The 16,714-nt window shown below is 50.9% G+C and overlaps 1 protein-coding gene across 11 annotated transcripts in view; it reads left to right on the top strand.

Annotated features, from left to right (window-relative positions):
• AGPAT4 (1-acylglycerol-3-phosphate O-acyltransferase 4) overlaps positions 1-16,714 on the top strand; it is a 126,433-nt gene that overhangs the window by 90,536 nt on the left and 19,183 nt on the right. For 10 of the 11 annotated variants that reach the window (XM_042940242.1, XM_042940243.1, XM_042940239.1 and 7 more), the window contains one exon: positions 5,149-5,318. In XM_042940242.1, the coding sequence (XP_042796176.1) occupies positions 5,149-5,318 (170 nt within the window). Of the gene's footprint in view, positions 1-4,754; positions 4,871-5,148; positions 5,319-16,714 lie in introns of those variants that run through there. The other variant, XM_042940245.1, reaches the window with a different exon arrangement.

Below are 16,714 nucleotides of genomic sequence, written 5' to 3'. Positions count from 1 at the left end.
TCCTTCTGATTGCTCAATGAGGGTTGGTTTGGATACACAAACAAGAAGGTCAGTGCTTTGGGGGCAAAGACCTCATTTCGCATCTCTTATATTTGCCCTGGTAGTATTTGTTGTTGCCCCCTGGCGTCGTAATGCCAGATGATGGGCCTGCAAATCCCAACAGTTGACAAGTGATTTTTCCCGCCATTTTCTCATGGGCGTCATTGGCGCCACTCACCTGTCCAGGGTCGTTTGGAGGGAGAGGGTCAGAGCAATCCCAGGATCTGCTGCCATCCTGGGCAGATGGTGAGAGCCCGCGAGACAGGCCATTGAGGGAGCTGCTGGCAGACCTCCCAGGATCCTGCGCCCTGAGCCACCAGAAACCCTGACATTCAACACGCCACAGGGCAGAGTGCATCTAGCTCGAGTGACCGATGTCCCGCCCCCCTCCCATGGGAGCAGTCCACCAGGCAGGTGCTCTCGGGGCTGCCTGGCAGTTGGCTGGGAAACCGCAGAGCCAGGCCCTGACCCACAGCGCCGAGAGCAGCCACACCAGAGGGTGAATGAAACCTCGCTCGGGGAGGTATTTGTAAGTTGCGTGTAGTTATTCACATGGCACATCTCACTAAAACATCAACTGCTGAGTCATTCGACTAAAGGTTTTTGAGCACCTACCAGGGTGGGTACTGGGACAAGGGTGGCGGAGACACGAAGAGGAAGGGACGCGGGTGCTGCCTGGAGGGTGTCACGAGGTAACTGACAAGAATCGCCCCACACTCTGTGGGAATTCGTGTTGAAGGACACGCGTGGTCCCAGACTACTAGGCGCTTCAGTGTTAGCCCAGACAGGTAGGAAACAGACCGCCTCCCATGCTGGTGATTCAAGCGTAGATTGGTAGCATCTTTTTGGAAGGCAATTTGGAAATACCCATAAAATTTGAAAATATGCGTACTCTTCAACCCATAATTCTACTTTTGTGTATACCTATGCTGGAGAAATACTTTCACAAATATTTTTTTTTCTAAAACATGCATTTTCAAGGGTGTTTATTGCCGTATCTGTAACAGTAAAAATGCTAATCAGTAGCAGAATGGCTAAATAAATCGTGGTATATCCATAGCATGAACAGCACAGCTGTTATGTTACCCTTTATGAAATTGTCATTCTGGTTATTTTTGACCTAAAACAAATGGCAGTTTCATATATTGAACAGAAATCCCTGTGCCTGTGTTTATCTTCAAAATGGGGATAATAATAGTGCCTCCTACTCTCATAGAATTAATGTGAGGATTTCATGCAATACCACGTGCAAAGCCCTTGGGACAGTCCCCAGCACATGGCTGGAGCCCAACAAATGTGTGCTAATATCACTATGTATATGTGTCAACATGGAAAGATTCAAAATACACCATTTGGAGAAAATCACTATATTTATATTTTTACAAAGGCGGATGAAATATGAACCCATTTGTGGGTGGGAAACACATGAGCCACGTGTGTGCATCGTTGAGTAAATGCCTAGGAAAGGGACTAGAAGGCTTCCTTCCAAACTCTTCCTAGAGGTGAACCCTGGAGAAGGGAGCGGGAGGGGGAAGGGGAGGAGAGCTGCTGGGAGATAAGGCAGCCGCCTGTTCAGGGACTGGTCTCAGGGACCCGTCCTTATTCCACCATGGGGCGGGTCAGGCTGTCTCTGCAGCTGGGGGTGTCATCTCTGCGGCTCATGTTGGAGCCTGAAACCCCAAGGGCAGGCAATCAAGGCGTGATGGATGTAAGTTGGGGAGATCAAGGGGTTGGAACCGCCAAGTGCAACCCGAAGCCTTAGGAGGGCTTGCGTCAGCGAGGGGACACACAGAACCTGGCCCAGGAGTCAGACGAGCTGGGGGCGGGGCGGGGGGAGGGGCAGTTGGAGACCCAGCGCTGATGCTGCCTCAGGCGGAAGAGGTGAATCAGCAGGTCTGCAGCCGCGCGCGCGCGCGCGCGCGCGCGCGCGCGCGTGTGTGTGTGTGTGTGTGTGTGTGTGTGTGTGTGTGTGTTACAGAATGCCGCTTTGTCCCCTCCACCTGCCAGACCTCCCAAGAGTGTTTGTGCCCCCCCCAACTGGAAACAAACCAAACAAGGGAGTCTGGGAGATGTAGTCCAGCCTAGCCTAAGGGACAGGCCACAAGGCCATCAAGGGGGAAATGTCACATTTTCCTCTATATACATCTGGATTTTTAAATTCTCTTACAGTGTGACCCTAAAAATGTATTTATTATGAATGAAAAAAAAATTTGAAAGCCCTTGGTGAAAAAAAAAAAAAAAAGGAAAGAAAACTCTTCCTCCCAGTGAGATCTAACGTTTGGATTTCTTGCTGACGGCGACTGCACTCACCTCCTAACTGCTTCTGGCCGACTCTCACAGTCTGGTCCCCCTTCAGCCAGAGTGCGCTTTTCAAAATGCAAATTAGATGCTGCTGTGTGCCTGTTTAAAAATGCTCCAGTGGCTTCTCATTGCTTTCATTATGAAGCCATAAATCACAGCTCCCCACTCTTGTCCAGAAGTTGTTGTAACACTCTCCCTCTGTCTCTCCCCCCACCTCTTCCCTCTCGCCTTTAGTGGTCGCAGAGCCTTGTGGGTGCCATAAAGTTACCATGCAGATTACAGTAGTTCATGGCTGGCTACTGGCTGACCACCTACCGTGCACAGCATTTGCTAGGTGCCTTGACGATGTCATCTGATTAAATACCCACGGCATGGGGTACAGGCTAAAAGCTTTTCCTGTGCCCAGTTTGCAGACAAGCACACCGAGACTTAGGGACATAGAGAAATGAGCGAGGGGCGAGCGGCACCACCGGGATCGGAGTCTGGAGTGTCTGACCCCCATACCCATGAGCGTGATGTTCAGAACCATCCATCCTGGGGACAAGTCTTTCCTTCCCTGTCACACCGCCTCGTGAGTGGGTAACGGGCTTTCCCCGGGGCAGTCGGCTCTGGGAGGGTAGGCATCTGAGCCACGTCTCCAATGCCCCGCATGGAACTCGTGCACATTAGGTCACTGGTGTTTGTTGAACGCGTGACTGTGCTGGTGCCGTGCTGGGTTCTGGATTGCAGCTAGGGTTATTAGACCCCAACGATGCAGTCCTTGCTCCCAGGGCTTGTGCTGTGGAGTAGGGGAGCTGGTCTCACGCTCTGTCACTAAGTCCCAGCAGGGTGCAGGGGGGCGGCACGTGTGAATCAGCCCAGCCTGGCCCCCAGTAGGGAGGTGTGGAGCCCAGAGAGGCAATCAGGGGGTATTTGCAGGACGGCCGTGGGATGCGAGTCACAGGAACTGAACAACAGCCTTATCTCGCAGACTCCCACGTAGTTCTGCTTTTGGGGGCTTATCTGTGCTCCGTGGCCAGTAATGGGGTAGATCGGTCCTGCCCACCCAAGCTCTTAGAAGAAATCAGCGCAGCAATATAAGTTCCTCCTACCCAGTGGTAAACAACTGTCCTTTGTCCTGGGTGGTGCTGCCCGGCCCTCCTGCCCTCCCTAAAAACACTTACCTTGTTGCCGACTTGCTGTGTTAGGTCCCACTGATGTCATTGCCTTTGGGACAACTGACCGGGGACTTGGCATTTTCTCAGCTCTGAGGACTAGACAGACACTTTTCATTACCAAGTAAAGGGAGCCGGTCAGTTTGTCTGTCATGAGAGTGCTGGATCCTGAGTGGTTGGTTTGTTGGGAACTTCCTGTGTACTGTGCATGGATCGGCCACTGTGTGCTGTATTCTTTAATCCTCACGGAATCCATTCTAAAGAGTAGGACACTGAGGCACCAGGAGGCTCACTTGTCCAAAGCCCCACAGTGCTCACTGCTTAGAAACTAGCCTGTAATGCCTTCTAGAGAGTTCTAGGGCTCCAGTTAGAAAGCATCAGTCTCCAGCCTCAAGGAGAAAGGTTTCCAAGGGCAGCCACTGACGCCCTTAAAACAGGAGGTGTGCCTCCAGTCAAGACTGCACCTGCTCATGTGTGCGTGTGTGCGCGTGTGTGTGTAGGGGGTGGGTGAGGAGTGAGTCTTCTGCTAGATGTGTACCCCACTAACCGGTGATAAACAGGGCTATGGCCTTGGGGCACAGGCCTCACATACCACCCATCCACCTGCTGAACACCTTCAACTTTCAAAATTCATTTTAAAGTTGCCATGTAGTAGATAGAGTCTTAATCCCCAACGTGCAACTATTTTTCTGAGCCATTTCTACCATCGAGGCAGGCTTTTCCTGAGGCAACCAGGTTGGAAAGGGGTCACCAGGAATAAAGCTATCACTGAAGAATAAAGCCAAATTGGTCATTATTGCCTGGGGCAGGGGGAGGGGGAAGGACTTCTCTATTTTCACAAGCTCCTTCCTGTAAAGAATATTTGAACAGTTTCACTAAGGCCTGCAGTACGATGGCTCTAATGTATCCTGGCTTCCTGACACCGTGGGTCTTCATTATTTCAGGTGCACACGAGCATCGTGAATGGGAGAGAGAAATTAGGTATTTAGTGTTCTTTGATGGAGTTTATAAGAATCCCGATTAGGGGCGCCTGGGTGGCTCAGTCGGTTGGGCGTCCAACTTCGGCTCAGGTCATGATCTCACGGTTCGTGAGTCCCGCATCAGGCTCTGTGCTGATGGCTCGGAGCCTGGAGCCAGCTTCGGAATCTGTGACTCCCCCCCTCTCTCTGTCCCCTCCCCAGCTCATGCTCTGTCTCTGTCTCTCACAAAATAGTTAAACGTTAAAAAAAATAATAAAAAAAAAAAGAATCCCAATTAGTCATTTTGCAGGCTTTTAAGAATTCTGTGCATCATCTCACGCTGCTTTTCAGAGCGCTGGAAACACGAGGGCAGGCATTCTTGATGGATTCTGGCTTTCTGATTTACTTCTCCCCAAGGTACTTAATCAAGGAATGCAAGCAACTCATTTGGCTTCTCAACGCTTCCTCTCCTTCCCCGGACCCTGTTGTGAAGTCTTCCTTGTTTTCCTTCTGCTTCTAAGCCATTTCAAGGACAGGGGTCTGGGCTGAAATGATCTAGAAAGTGACCTCTAGAAGTTGCTTTCTGCCCCAGCCGGGAGGGTAGAGCCTTGCTCCTGCCCGGCCCGGTAGAACCAAGCCTTGGTCACCAAGGATGCGTGAAATAAACGTCTGTCTGTTGTTGTGGTTTGTTCCAGAGCTGGTGATGTTGCTGGAGTGGTGGTCGGGCACGGAATGCATCATCCATACAGACCCCCAGGCCTACCCCAAGTACGGAAAGGAAAATGCCATCGTGGTTCTGAACCACAAGTTTGAGATTGACTTTCTCTGTGGTTGGAGCCTGGCCGAACGCTTTGGGGTGTTAGGGGTAAGTTGGATTCACATTTTTCCCCCTCACACACTTCCCTTGTGCAACACCATGGCTTGCCCTTTTCTCTCAACCACTCGGGATTGCAGAAGCATTAACAGTTTCTACCTGATGAAATGTTCTTAACCAATTGCTTTTCATTCCTGCTTGGAGTCAAGATGAAATTCTTCTTCTTTTTTTTTTTTAAGTTTATTTTTTTATGGAGAGAGAGAGAGAGACCCCCCCCCCCCCCACCAGGCTCTGCACGGTCAGCACAGGGCTGGACCCCACAAACCGTGAGATCATGACCTGGGCTGAAACCAAGAGTCGGATGCTTAACCGACTGAGCCACTCGGGTGCCCCAAGATGAACATCTTCTAATGACCGACAGTGATATTTATTCAGCGACGACTGTGTGCTAGGTATTTCATATACCGTGAGTTTATTTGCTCCTTATAGAAACATTTATGAATAGATGATATATGCCCTCCCCTTTTTAACAACCTAAGTGACAGAGGGTTTAAAGGATCTGCTCAAGCTCACAGAGCTATCAAGTGGATTTGGACTCGGGCTCCTCTGGTTTGAGGCCCCGTCGCGCCCTTCGTCTCTGCGCTCCGCTGCTTTCCCGGCCACCGGCCAGGAGTCATTCCAGGGTGCACCTTCCCCTCTGTGGGCTTCAGCACTCTGAGTCCCCAAGCCAGAGAGTTTCAATGTCAGAGTTGAGAATAAATATGAACTTCTGTTTCCCGTCCCCAAGCAGTTTGACTTCTTGCACGCCTTTGGGACTGGGCTTTCTCGGTTGACTTTCATCATCTTGAAAACATCGCGTTGTGTAGTCACGCCCAGATCCGATCAGCAAATTTGAGCTGTCTAGGTGCTTAGGCTGAGCCGTCCCGACCGGGATGAGGGGGGCCGGCCTGGGGCGAGGAAGGGCCGGGACAGCTTGAGCGAGAACTCGGGGCTCCTGTTTGGCACCGTCTGCGGGGAACAACGCCTGCAGACAGACGGGGTGTCTGCTCACATTGTTTTTGGACGAGGGAGAGAAAATGATAGTGTTCAGAGGGGCAGAGATTGAAGCCTGGGAGGCTGGTGGGGCTGATGGGGTCCACGCGTCTGACTCGGTGGGGAGGCCGCCTGGGTCTAGTCCCCGATGTGCCTGCGGAGTCTCAGAGATGCCAGCAGCACTTGCGGGGGGGGGGGGGGGGCCCTGTGACTGCCTATTTGGGAAGACCCTTCGTCAAGGAGGACTGCACTGCACGGATTACATTTTGTATCTGCGTTTAAAAGTTGATGCACTTTTAAATTGGGGGCAGAAGGAGAGAGAAGGAAATGTGTTTAGAATCAAGTCCCATTCATGTCTTTGGGACAAATGAGACTCCTTCTTAGGCACTTAAACCATCAAAAGGCAGGCAAGGTCTTTAGCAGTTTTTCAAGAGATAGAAACAGTGTGTTCCTTCACCGTTGCCACCTTAAGACTTCGAGAAAGCTGGGTTGCCTATGAGCGAGTCACGGAAGGGATTTCTAGGAAAGGGACAGGCCTTCCGGCCAACGGTTTTCTCCTTTGTTTTCCTATTTATTCTTCCAGTTCTGACTTGGTATCTATGCGCACATGGGTGTTAAATATGTTTTCAGGAACAAGACCAAACACTTTAGCATCTGCCTTTCTCCGTTTCGGGCTCCTGGTCTCAGCTACAGTTCTGTGCTTTGATTCTCTGCGAGAGGAGACCACCCCCTAACGTGTCACAATCCGAACCCCACCACGGAGACGAATGGTCATGACAGGGTCCTTCTTCTGCCTTGGGAGAAAGGGTGCCTAGTCTCTCTGCGTCCTGACTGCTAGAACGTTCTTTCTACTGCCTCCGAGCTAGACTTCCTGGTGTGCCAGCGTCCCCCCAGGCCCGGGACTCCGGGTGTGGTTGAGGGACAGTCGGTGTTTTCCAGGCTTCCCGAGGCTTTGGGGGTATTCCTGCTCAGGATGTGAGCACGCATATGCTCTGGGTGGCACCATCCAGTTCACGTCGTACCCTTGTAGCTCGATGACCACCAGCTCTTTCTGGGTACTTATTCACTGGATTTTGCTATTTCTAATTCTTAGGACATTGTCATTATTTACACTCCATAAACTCCCAAAGCCTCAGTTTGGCTAAATCATTTGTCCCAGGAGCGTAACTAGCACATCTGATTTCAGAGCTCTGCTCTTCTCCCCCGATGGTGGAAGGAGGAAGAGACGCAGGGGCCCTGGGGACCCTGGAGCCTTTGCGTCAGAAAATGACCAGGGCCACCTGAGGGCAGGGACCAGGCTGGAGCACAGTGGTAAGAGTGCTGATGGCCGGAAGGTTATTAACAGGACACCCCCATCTGGCCAACAGCACAGGGACTTCTCACCTCCAGCTGTGATTCTGTAAACGGATGCCCTGTCCGTCGGGTTTCCTTCCTTACTGTTGAAAACTGAGCAGCCAGGGTTGCCTGTGAGGGGGTGTGAGCCCCGGCATCAGAGACTGTTCTAGGAGCTCGCAGGTTTCGGAGGCTGCCTGGCTGTGAAGCAGGTTGAAGCCTCAGCCTGGGGTGAAGAATGTCCCATTCTCACTGGAATTGGGGAGCCCTACTCAGTGGGGCCTCAGCTTCCGGAAGCCCCAGAGTCCTCGCCGGGACGGGAGAGAGAGTACAGCCGGGGACGGGAGGTGGCCGCCTTCCCCTGTCCTCCAGCACTGAGCACCGGCCTGTGGTGTGGCTGCACTTTCCAAGGTCGCCTCGTGCCGGCCAGGTACCTGGTGCCAGGAGAGCGTGATGGAGGTGTCAGCGACCCTTGTCGGGTCGGGGGTTGGGCCAAGTCAGGGGGAAGCCGCCAGACTCTTCTCCCCGGGGACTGCCCTGTCTGCGCTGCGGGAGACAGTTCACATCCACACGTGCTGCTCGAGCAGCCGAGGTCCAGGCAGCGGCCGTGATGCCAGATGAGCCGCTTGGCCTCTTTCCAAAGTGGCACGTTTATTCCTGCCACCCTTCAGCGGCCACAGAGCAGCGTCTTGTTACGTTAATTGTTCAGTAGTGCCCTTTGGCCTTAAATCACCTGCCCCCCAAAATAAATGACTAAATAAATAACACGTGACAGCGAGATCCTTCTGGAGTCTAAGGAGCTCCAGAGCTTCTTAGAGAAGCTTCTTAGAGAAGAAGGGACAAGACGGAGTTCTTGAGGGGGCAGTTTTCACCTGCCCGTGCAACTGCCCACGAGGATGTGCGTTCATAGTGAAGCCGTGAAATTTGCCGAAATTCTTGAGAATGGGGTCATTAAATATGAAATTGGTTTTGGGGGGAAAGGGGTGGGATTTTCTTAAAAAGGAAAAAGACTTGTTGCCTTTTATAAGCATCTGAGGACCCACACGGTCATCCCAGTGGCCTATTCTCCCCTCAGAGCTGGCACTTCGTGGCACAGGCCAGGGTTACGGCAAAGGCTCCAGTTATCACTTTGAAGAATACACGTGCTTCCCTCCTGCCTGGGGACGGGCGTGGCCGGTGGACAGTTAAGAGCATGAATCACTAAAGCGTCCAGCAAAAATACAATGCAGAGGGGCCGGGTTTCCGGAGCTTCCGGAAGCTTCCCTTTCTGTCCCAGCAAAATACATACGTGTCACTTCATAGTGGCCCTGGCAGGTCACCCCAGGTCATATTTGTTGGGTCTTTGAGCGACACCAGGTGCCTGGTGAGCGTTCCATACACAGAAGCGGCTATGGTCAATATATACCTGCTGGGTAGGTGCGGCCTGTAGGTTAACGTGGAGGCCAACTGGGATATTGTTCTTTAGATTGTTAACGAGCCCAGATCTGTTCTATCTGTGGCAGTGAGACAAGCCACCAAACACAGCAGCTTAAAACAATGAACACGTATTGGCTCAGCCCGTGTGGTCTGGGATCCAGGCACAGCTCAGCTGGGGGTCCCGGCAAGGGTCTCTCGGGAGGTTGTACTCAAGCTGCCGGCCAGGGTGGTGGTCTCATCGGAAGGCTCGCCGTGCGGTGACCTGCCTCCACCCTCGTCCCTGTGTTTGTTGCCAGGCCTGACCCCTCCCCTGGGCTTCTTCTCAGCTTTCCCCTGGACGTGGCCACTGGCTTACCCCAGGGGGAGCTGTCCCGGAGAGAGCAGGAAAAGACCCCCGAGACAGCACCCACAGCCTTTTTGTGGCCAAAACTCCAAAGTGGCATCATCGCTTGGTCACGTCGTATCTGTCCGAAGTGAGCAGATGAGTCCGGCCCACCCTCCAGGAAGTAGGGTGGGTTACAGGAGAGCTTCGATACCAGGAGGCGAGGACCACTGAGGCCAGTGTAGACCCTGCTACCACACCACGGCAGGACATCTGCTCTCAGACCTCACATAAACATAGTATATGATAGCTCAGCCTGAGAACAGATCGAATTTCTGTTGCGTTTCTTCATATAGGGAGAAGTAGAAGGAGAGTAGTAGAATCATTACCCTAAGCAGAGGGCACCGTGATGTCCCTCACAAAGCTCTCAGGATGGCGACGACAGCCACTGAGGCATCTTCAAAATACTTTCCCAACAAAAGGGGACCGCATTTCTGTAGATGATACCACTGGGCATTAGGGAGATACAAAGGGGGATCGGAAAATACAGTCCTTGCCTTCGGTGATTTTGTAACCTATCAAGAGAGGTAAGGAAGGAACTCGCCTGCCACAGGACACAGGGGGTTGAAGAGGGTGACAACATGGGGCTGAGCGGTTCCCTTGGGGCGGCAAGGTGCGGGTGGGCGGTGGTGATACTCGGCGCATTTAACCACAGACCAGTCAGCCCTACAGCACTATCCTGGGGGCCTCCGTCATTCCGAGTGTCACCCCTTTGTTAGCCCTGGAGGGCCTGGGGACGAGCTGGGTTCACTGTGGTACAGGTGGGATATTGGGGGGTGAGTTTGGGTATTTGGGGCAGCTCTGTTGACCAAACTGTGGGGAGGGGTTTCAATATTTTCACAACCGATGTAACATTCTGGTGCCTACCAGCACATGGGCTGTGGGGCCCCTGGGACACAGGAGACTTCCAGAAGGTGATAGCACTGGACCAAGGCCTCAGGGGCATGATTTGAGGAGCCACGGGAGATGTAGATGAAGGGATGATCATAGCGGTGGGAAGGTGCCTAAAGGGAGACCCTGAGAGATAGGCCCCCGTCTGCCAGGCGTCACGCCCCTCTTCGCCGTCTGGGCGTGGCCAGGAGTGCGTATTAGTTTTCCCACTCGTGTCACGGGCCGCCAGCTCAAGGCCACTGTGGGCTGCTTTCAGACTTACTGAGGCAAGTCAGAAAGAAGGGTGTGGGCAGGCTGCTGCCATTTTGGCGGACCCATCTGGGCCGAGGTGGAGGCCTGCACGGCTCCGGGCAACACGGCCAGCAGATGTCATAAAGCCCTAGGAAATCACTCAGGGGCTGAAACAAGAACGGAACCCAAAGTGTTGGTGCCCCGATTTAATTTTGCCAAGACGTTTGTGGCCCGCAACATCGAATATGGTTCTCTCTGTGAAAGGTTGACACGTATCTGAAAACCAGCATTTCTCCATGTTTGATTACGAAAAGGAGCCCTTTTCTCACTAGAGGTTTCCTGCAGGAAAAATACCAATTTTTGTTTAGAAAGGCTGCACGACTGTTGTTACCTATAAACCTCCGTCAACTGTAACATTCCTTCAAATTGTAGGTTTCCTGGGTCTTGTGTTCAAACGTGTAAAACTTCGTAGGAAAGTGGACACTTTGAGAGATGAATCCATGCCTTCTGTGCTCAGATATCAAAAGCAATTTTTTCTTTTTCCCTCTACTTACTCCAGAACAGTTCTCTCCTGAGGGTGGCAGGGGAGACATAGATGTATAGGGAAAACAAAACAAAACAAAAAACAAAACACACACAAAAACCCGATGTCTTAGAGTCGCACAGATTGGGACTTGGAACCCTGACTCTTGCATTTACCAGTTGCACGACCTTGGGGAGGTTATCTGACTTTTCTGAACCGCAGTTAATAATTCCCATTTATGTGGTGTTGTAAGGGCTTAGTAAATATATAGGGCTTAAATGGATATATGCCTCGGATTAATGAGTATAAGTAAAATACTTAGTTCAAGTGCCTTGCACAAAGTAGGCGTGCAATAATTATTAGTTTCCTTAACCCTAATTAGTTTCCTTTCATTGAATGTTTTCATCTTACGAGAAGGAGGAAAGGGTATGGAAGACAGAAGAGAGAACAAAGGTTTTACGAAGTGGGCTTTGGCTGGTGCTAGACCCCCAGGCAACCGACACCTCCCCCTTCCCATCATTTTTGTGCAATGCAAAGTGTGGTTGTATTCGCTCTCTCTTGGTTTCTTCATACATGGCAGTCAGGTTCCTTTTGGCCCCAGAGAGATTGGAAGTTTCTAGATGGGGAGAAACGTTTTGTTTTCCTTCCCATCAGATACACCTGCAGCTATGGTTTATCAGCTCCCTTAGGGTGAGTTTGCACCACGCTCAATGCCAGTATCACACGGCGTGAGGGAAGCCTGCTTCCCCCCCCCCCCCCGCCGCCCCACCCTCAGGGGCTTGATCAGCAGCCTCCATATTGCACTCGGGTACCACCCACTATACTAAGAGTGGGCAGGGATGCCACTCTTTGCCTCTAAGTATTGACCTATCAGGCCAGGCATGCGGGGATCTGGCATGACACAGATAAGGAGACCGAGAGAATAGCGATGAGGGGAGGCCCCTTACAACCCGGGGGCCTCATGACTCACTGGCTAAGGACACAAGCCAGCAGCTCCGTGGAAATACAGATATGCACCTTGAGTTCTTAACTGAGTATATTCCTGGCCATGTTAGCATACACTTTATTTTTAAAAGCGTAGTGCCGAGTTCGACACACCAAGGTCTTTTTTTTATTAAACAGGATCCTCTGGCAATGTCTTTAACAAGCCAGGGTTGGATTACACCAACCGATCGTAAATCCAGACTTGTTTAAGCAGCCCTACCATGGGGCTTCCTCCCTGCTCTTCACACAGCCCTCAGCAGACCTCCCAAGCCGGTGATGGGAACCGGCTCTGACTGTGCTGGGCCCCAGTAACTGCTCCCTCTTTGTCACGCCCGTGTCCTAAGGTGCTCGGGGCCCTCCATGCCCCCATCTTCCCTGTGCCTCTTCAATGGCTTATCAAACACCTGCTGGTGACAAGAGGTTGGCGGTATAGCTGTCCTGTTACCTTCTGCCCTTGCGGAGCGCTGGTCCCCCAGCCCTGCCCCTGGATTTCTTGTGCTCTGTCTTTCCATCTGGCCAGGCCCGGGGCCACCTGGGGCAGGACTCAGGAGGGCCATTCAGAATAGAGGATGGGAAGGGGACACACGGATCTGTGCTCAGGAAAGAGGAGCAGGGCATTGCGTGGGGGTGGGGGGGCTCCTCTCTCATCTGCTTTACAGGGAGCCCCGATCCGCTGAGCAGAGTCAAGTGTGATAAATACCCAACGCCCGAGAGTTTACTTTGCCTGCAAATGCCCTTTCCTTCCCCACTCCGCATCTGCGCACCAGGCAAACTAAGGAGAGCTTTGGGTTTGGTAAGGGCAGGGGTGTAGACTGGGGGGGGGGGGACGGCGGGCAGGAGGAGATGCTATGAAGAGCTTTGAGTGTCGTGCTCCACCTGGATAAATGGCGCACGTTTATTTCCGGTCAAAGAGAGATGAATTCTCAGAGAGTGCTTTTGTCTCTTGTTTGTTTTGTGCATTTCCCTGTGGCTGTGACTAATTGTGGAACAGTGTTCATTTTGTTTTCAGGCTCTCCAGAGATTTTTCTGGTAGTGCGAGGTCCCCAGCATTTTCTTTTTTAGCATCAGAGAAGGGAGACAGCAAGAGAAAGGAATGAGGGCAAGCAGAATGAGGCCACGTGTACGTTACCCCAGTTGGCACGAACGGAGTCTCACCTTTTGACGTGCACACACGTGCGCACACACACATACACATACACACACGCCCGGCTCATTGTTTTGAGCTCTAGTCTTATCTCCTGCCTTTTATTGTAGTGAGCGACTTACATTTCAGAGACACGTTCCAGCCCCATCTTTTCTATTCTTGCACCGATCTCTTTTGCCAGAGAGCACGTGTGCTCCGCTCGTTCGCAGAGTGGCACAAGTAACACAGAAGTTGGTAGCTTTCTGTTTCTCTCCTCCCACGACACTTTGAGCGTCTCAAGGCCGTGGGTAACCTTATTCATCTCTGTGTCCCCAGCACCTGTCACAGTGCCCAGTACAAAGGAGGTATTTAACAGACACCTGTTGCATAGACCGAACAGAATAGGGTTTTTTTAAGTGTTTTTTTTAAATGTTTATTTATGTTTGAGAGAGAGAAAGACAGGGTGTGAGTGGAGGCGGGGCAGAGAGAGAGGGAGACACAGAATCGGAAGCAGGCTCCACTCTCTGAGCTGTCAGCACAGAGCCTGAGACGCGGGGCTCGAACTCACAGACCGCGAGATCATGACCCGAGCTGAAGTTGGCCGCTCAACCGACTGAGCCACCCAGGCGCCCCAGCAGAACAGTCTTGATGGTAAAGTCCACACATCAGAAAAGAGGCTGCACCATCGGCTGACTTGCTAGCCCTCTGCAGAGATGGGGCCTCACTCACAGTCAAGAAAACATCCAAAGGGTTGAAGTGTGGATGTTTTAGCCGGCTTTCAGAGTTCCACTTAAGATACCCCAGCCAGGTATTTCATATATTTAGTAGAAATACGTGACCTTGGGTGAATCCAAATGACTGACTGGTGACTGTACTGGTAAACCTCCAGGAACGCCCATGTGCTTGGAAACCAGGAAGAGATATTTATACAAACAACACATTGACCAGGGACCATCCTACTGACTAGTGTTAGTCCCTAATTGTGTTTTCGGAGCGGTCAGAGGAGGCGGGGGTGCCGTGGAAAGAAAGGATGCCCTACCTGTTCCAACCGTCCTACAAACCCAGCATCCACACTTCATAGTTTCATCTTATCAGTCGGCGGGTGGCCATGTTGGAGAAAGCCCTCAGCTAGAAAGCCCTGATTCTGCCCAGTTTTCATCACAGAGGCTGTGGAGCTGAGAAAAGTGAGGCAAGAGCCACACGGTCTCAGGGTTGGAATGGACCGGATCTCGGTGTATCTTCAAAGCAGTTCTTTCTGGCACCACACGGTGTCTGCACAGGGGTCGACCAGTTGGCTGGAGGTGCTGAAGGGGCTTGTGGGGTTGGCTGCTTCCCTGAGCTATTGGGTGGTCCCAACTAGGTTATGGGCCGATTGATTAGATTCTTGGGCAGCTGTAGTAAGATGGTTCTCTCTCACACGCACACACTCTCTGACACAACACTCTCTATATACACACACACTCTCTTTCTCACATACACACACACAATCACTCTCATATACACACCCTCTTTCTCACACAAACACACACATATAGATACATACTTTCACACATACTCTCTCTCTACACACACCATCTCTCTCTCTTTCTCTCTCTCTCTCTCACACACACACACACACACACACACACACTCAAAAGTTTCATAAACTGCAGAACGCGATATCACGTCAGCAACTCCCCACAGCTACTAGAAACGGCCAGGTCCTTGCCGTTGTGGATTCCTCACAGGCAGTTGTGCTTCCTATGAACAGTTTTGATCTTCCAGATATGCTAAGTGTCTAGAGGGGCCTGTGGTAAATCTAACTCCTCTGTAAATCCTCTCAGGTCTACCCTCAAAATAAATCCAGAGTCAACAAAATTGGTATTGTTTTTGTACAGTGTCTTTCCTGAAGACGTTACCGTCCACACACAGAAACCCTTGCGTGGCCTGGGAGGGTCATGATAGTGATGGCACATTGAGTTTCCGGGAGGACCGTAAGCACACTGAGGAGAAAGTTTCTAGTCTCTTGGTCTGAAATAGAGCGAAGTTGGGTAAATCTCTTCGCACACTGCCTCTCAGGGAGCCCTGTAATAACCGCAGCCTTTCGCTATTGCCATATGCTGAAGCATGGTTTCAGAAATGGGGGGAATAAAAAAGGACGTTTCGCCGCTGTGCTTACTCTGTGGCGATAATAACAGCTATATGTTATTGAACACCCGTGGTCAGGTTCTCAACTCGGCACTTTTGTGTCTGCTTCCATGTGGTATTCAATCTTTACAACAGCACGTCGCGATAAGTGTGACTTTCCTCAGAAGACAGCTGGGAATACTGAGGCTCGGGAAGGTTAAGTATCTGGACCAAAGTCACACGGCCGAGCCGTGGTAGAGCCTGGCCGAAACCAGGACTGATGTCGACGCTTTCCAAATCCTGTTATCCTTGCCAAGGAAAGGAAATCAAATAAAGTTGCTTTGATTTGAAAGGCAAAAGTTTCTACCTTAATATTTTAAAACACTTCTTATATCAGGTAAACATAGTCAGCATCAAGGCCTAGGCCTAATGATAACATCCGGAACTTGAAGGCTGAAAGATGTATTAATTCCCCATAAAAACAGAAATACCTCCTCTGTCCCTGTTGATCATCACCAAATGGGCTGCTTTGATCTAGTCTCACTTAAGTGGTTGAAATGTGCCGATGTCAAGAACTTCCAAAAATGGTAGTTGTTATTAACACTGCAAAATATTTTGTTGGTGAAAGAAAACAGGAAAATATAATAAAATAATAAAATCGGGGTGGGGGGGTGCCTGGTGGCTCAGTTGGTTAAGCATCTGACTCTTGGGATTCAGCTCAGGTCATGATCTCATGATTTGTGGGTCCAAGTCCCATGTCGGGCTCTGCACTGACAGCTCAGAGCCTGCTTGGGATTCTCTCTCTCTCTCTTTCTCTCTCTCCCTCTCTCTCTGCCCCTCCCCTGCTCTCTCTCGCTCTCAAAATAAAAAAAAAAAAAAAAAATCACTTCTGATTTGACCACCCGGCTGTAGCTACTGTTATTTTTTACTGTTTTACTTTTTTCATGGAGTCATAATCAGGCTATAGACTCAGCTTTCATTCCAGACCTTTTAAAAATTTGGTATCATATAATAAGCATTTCCCCAGCTATTAAATTATCTGCAGAAAACAAGTTTTAGTGGCTCCAAATGAAAGGTTGGCAGACTTTGTAATTGGAGGGACAGTGAATATTTTAGGCTTTATGGACCATGTTGCCTCTGTCACAGCTATTCAACTCAGCTGTTGCAGTGTGAAGGAAGCCATAAGCGGTGCGTACCCAAAGGAGAGTGGTTGTGTCCCAATAAAACTTTATTTATAAAAGCATGTGGTGGAGCCGCTTTGGCCCACGGGCTACAGTAACTGCTCTATACTATCATATTATGCACTGTATATACAGTCTGCCATATATACCATAATTCCTCGAGCCCTTCTAGTGTGGGGCACTTAGATGGTTCGCGGTGTTCTGACACAGTAGGACAGTGATGGACATATAGACTCTTGAGCTCCC

This window comes from Panthera leo, chromosome B2 (assembly GCF_018350215.1).
Source record: "Panthera leo isolate Ple1 chromosome B2, P.leo_Ple1_pat1.1, whole genome shotgun sequence".
Taxonomy (NCBI): domain Eukaryota; kingdom Metazoa; phylum Chordata; class Mammalia; order Carnivora; family Felidae; genus Panthera; species Panthera leo.
The sequence above is the reverse complement of the archived record's forward strand: the minus strand, read 5'-3'. Positions and strand labels throughout refer to the sequence as shown.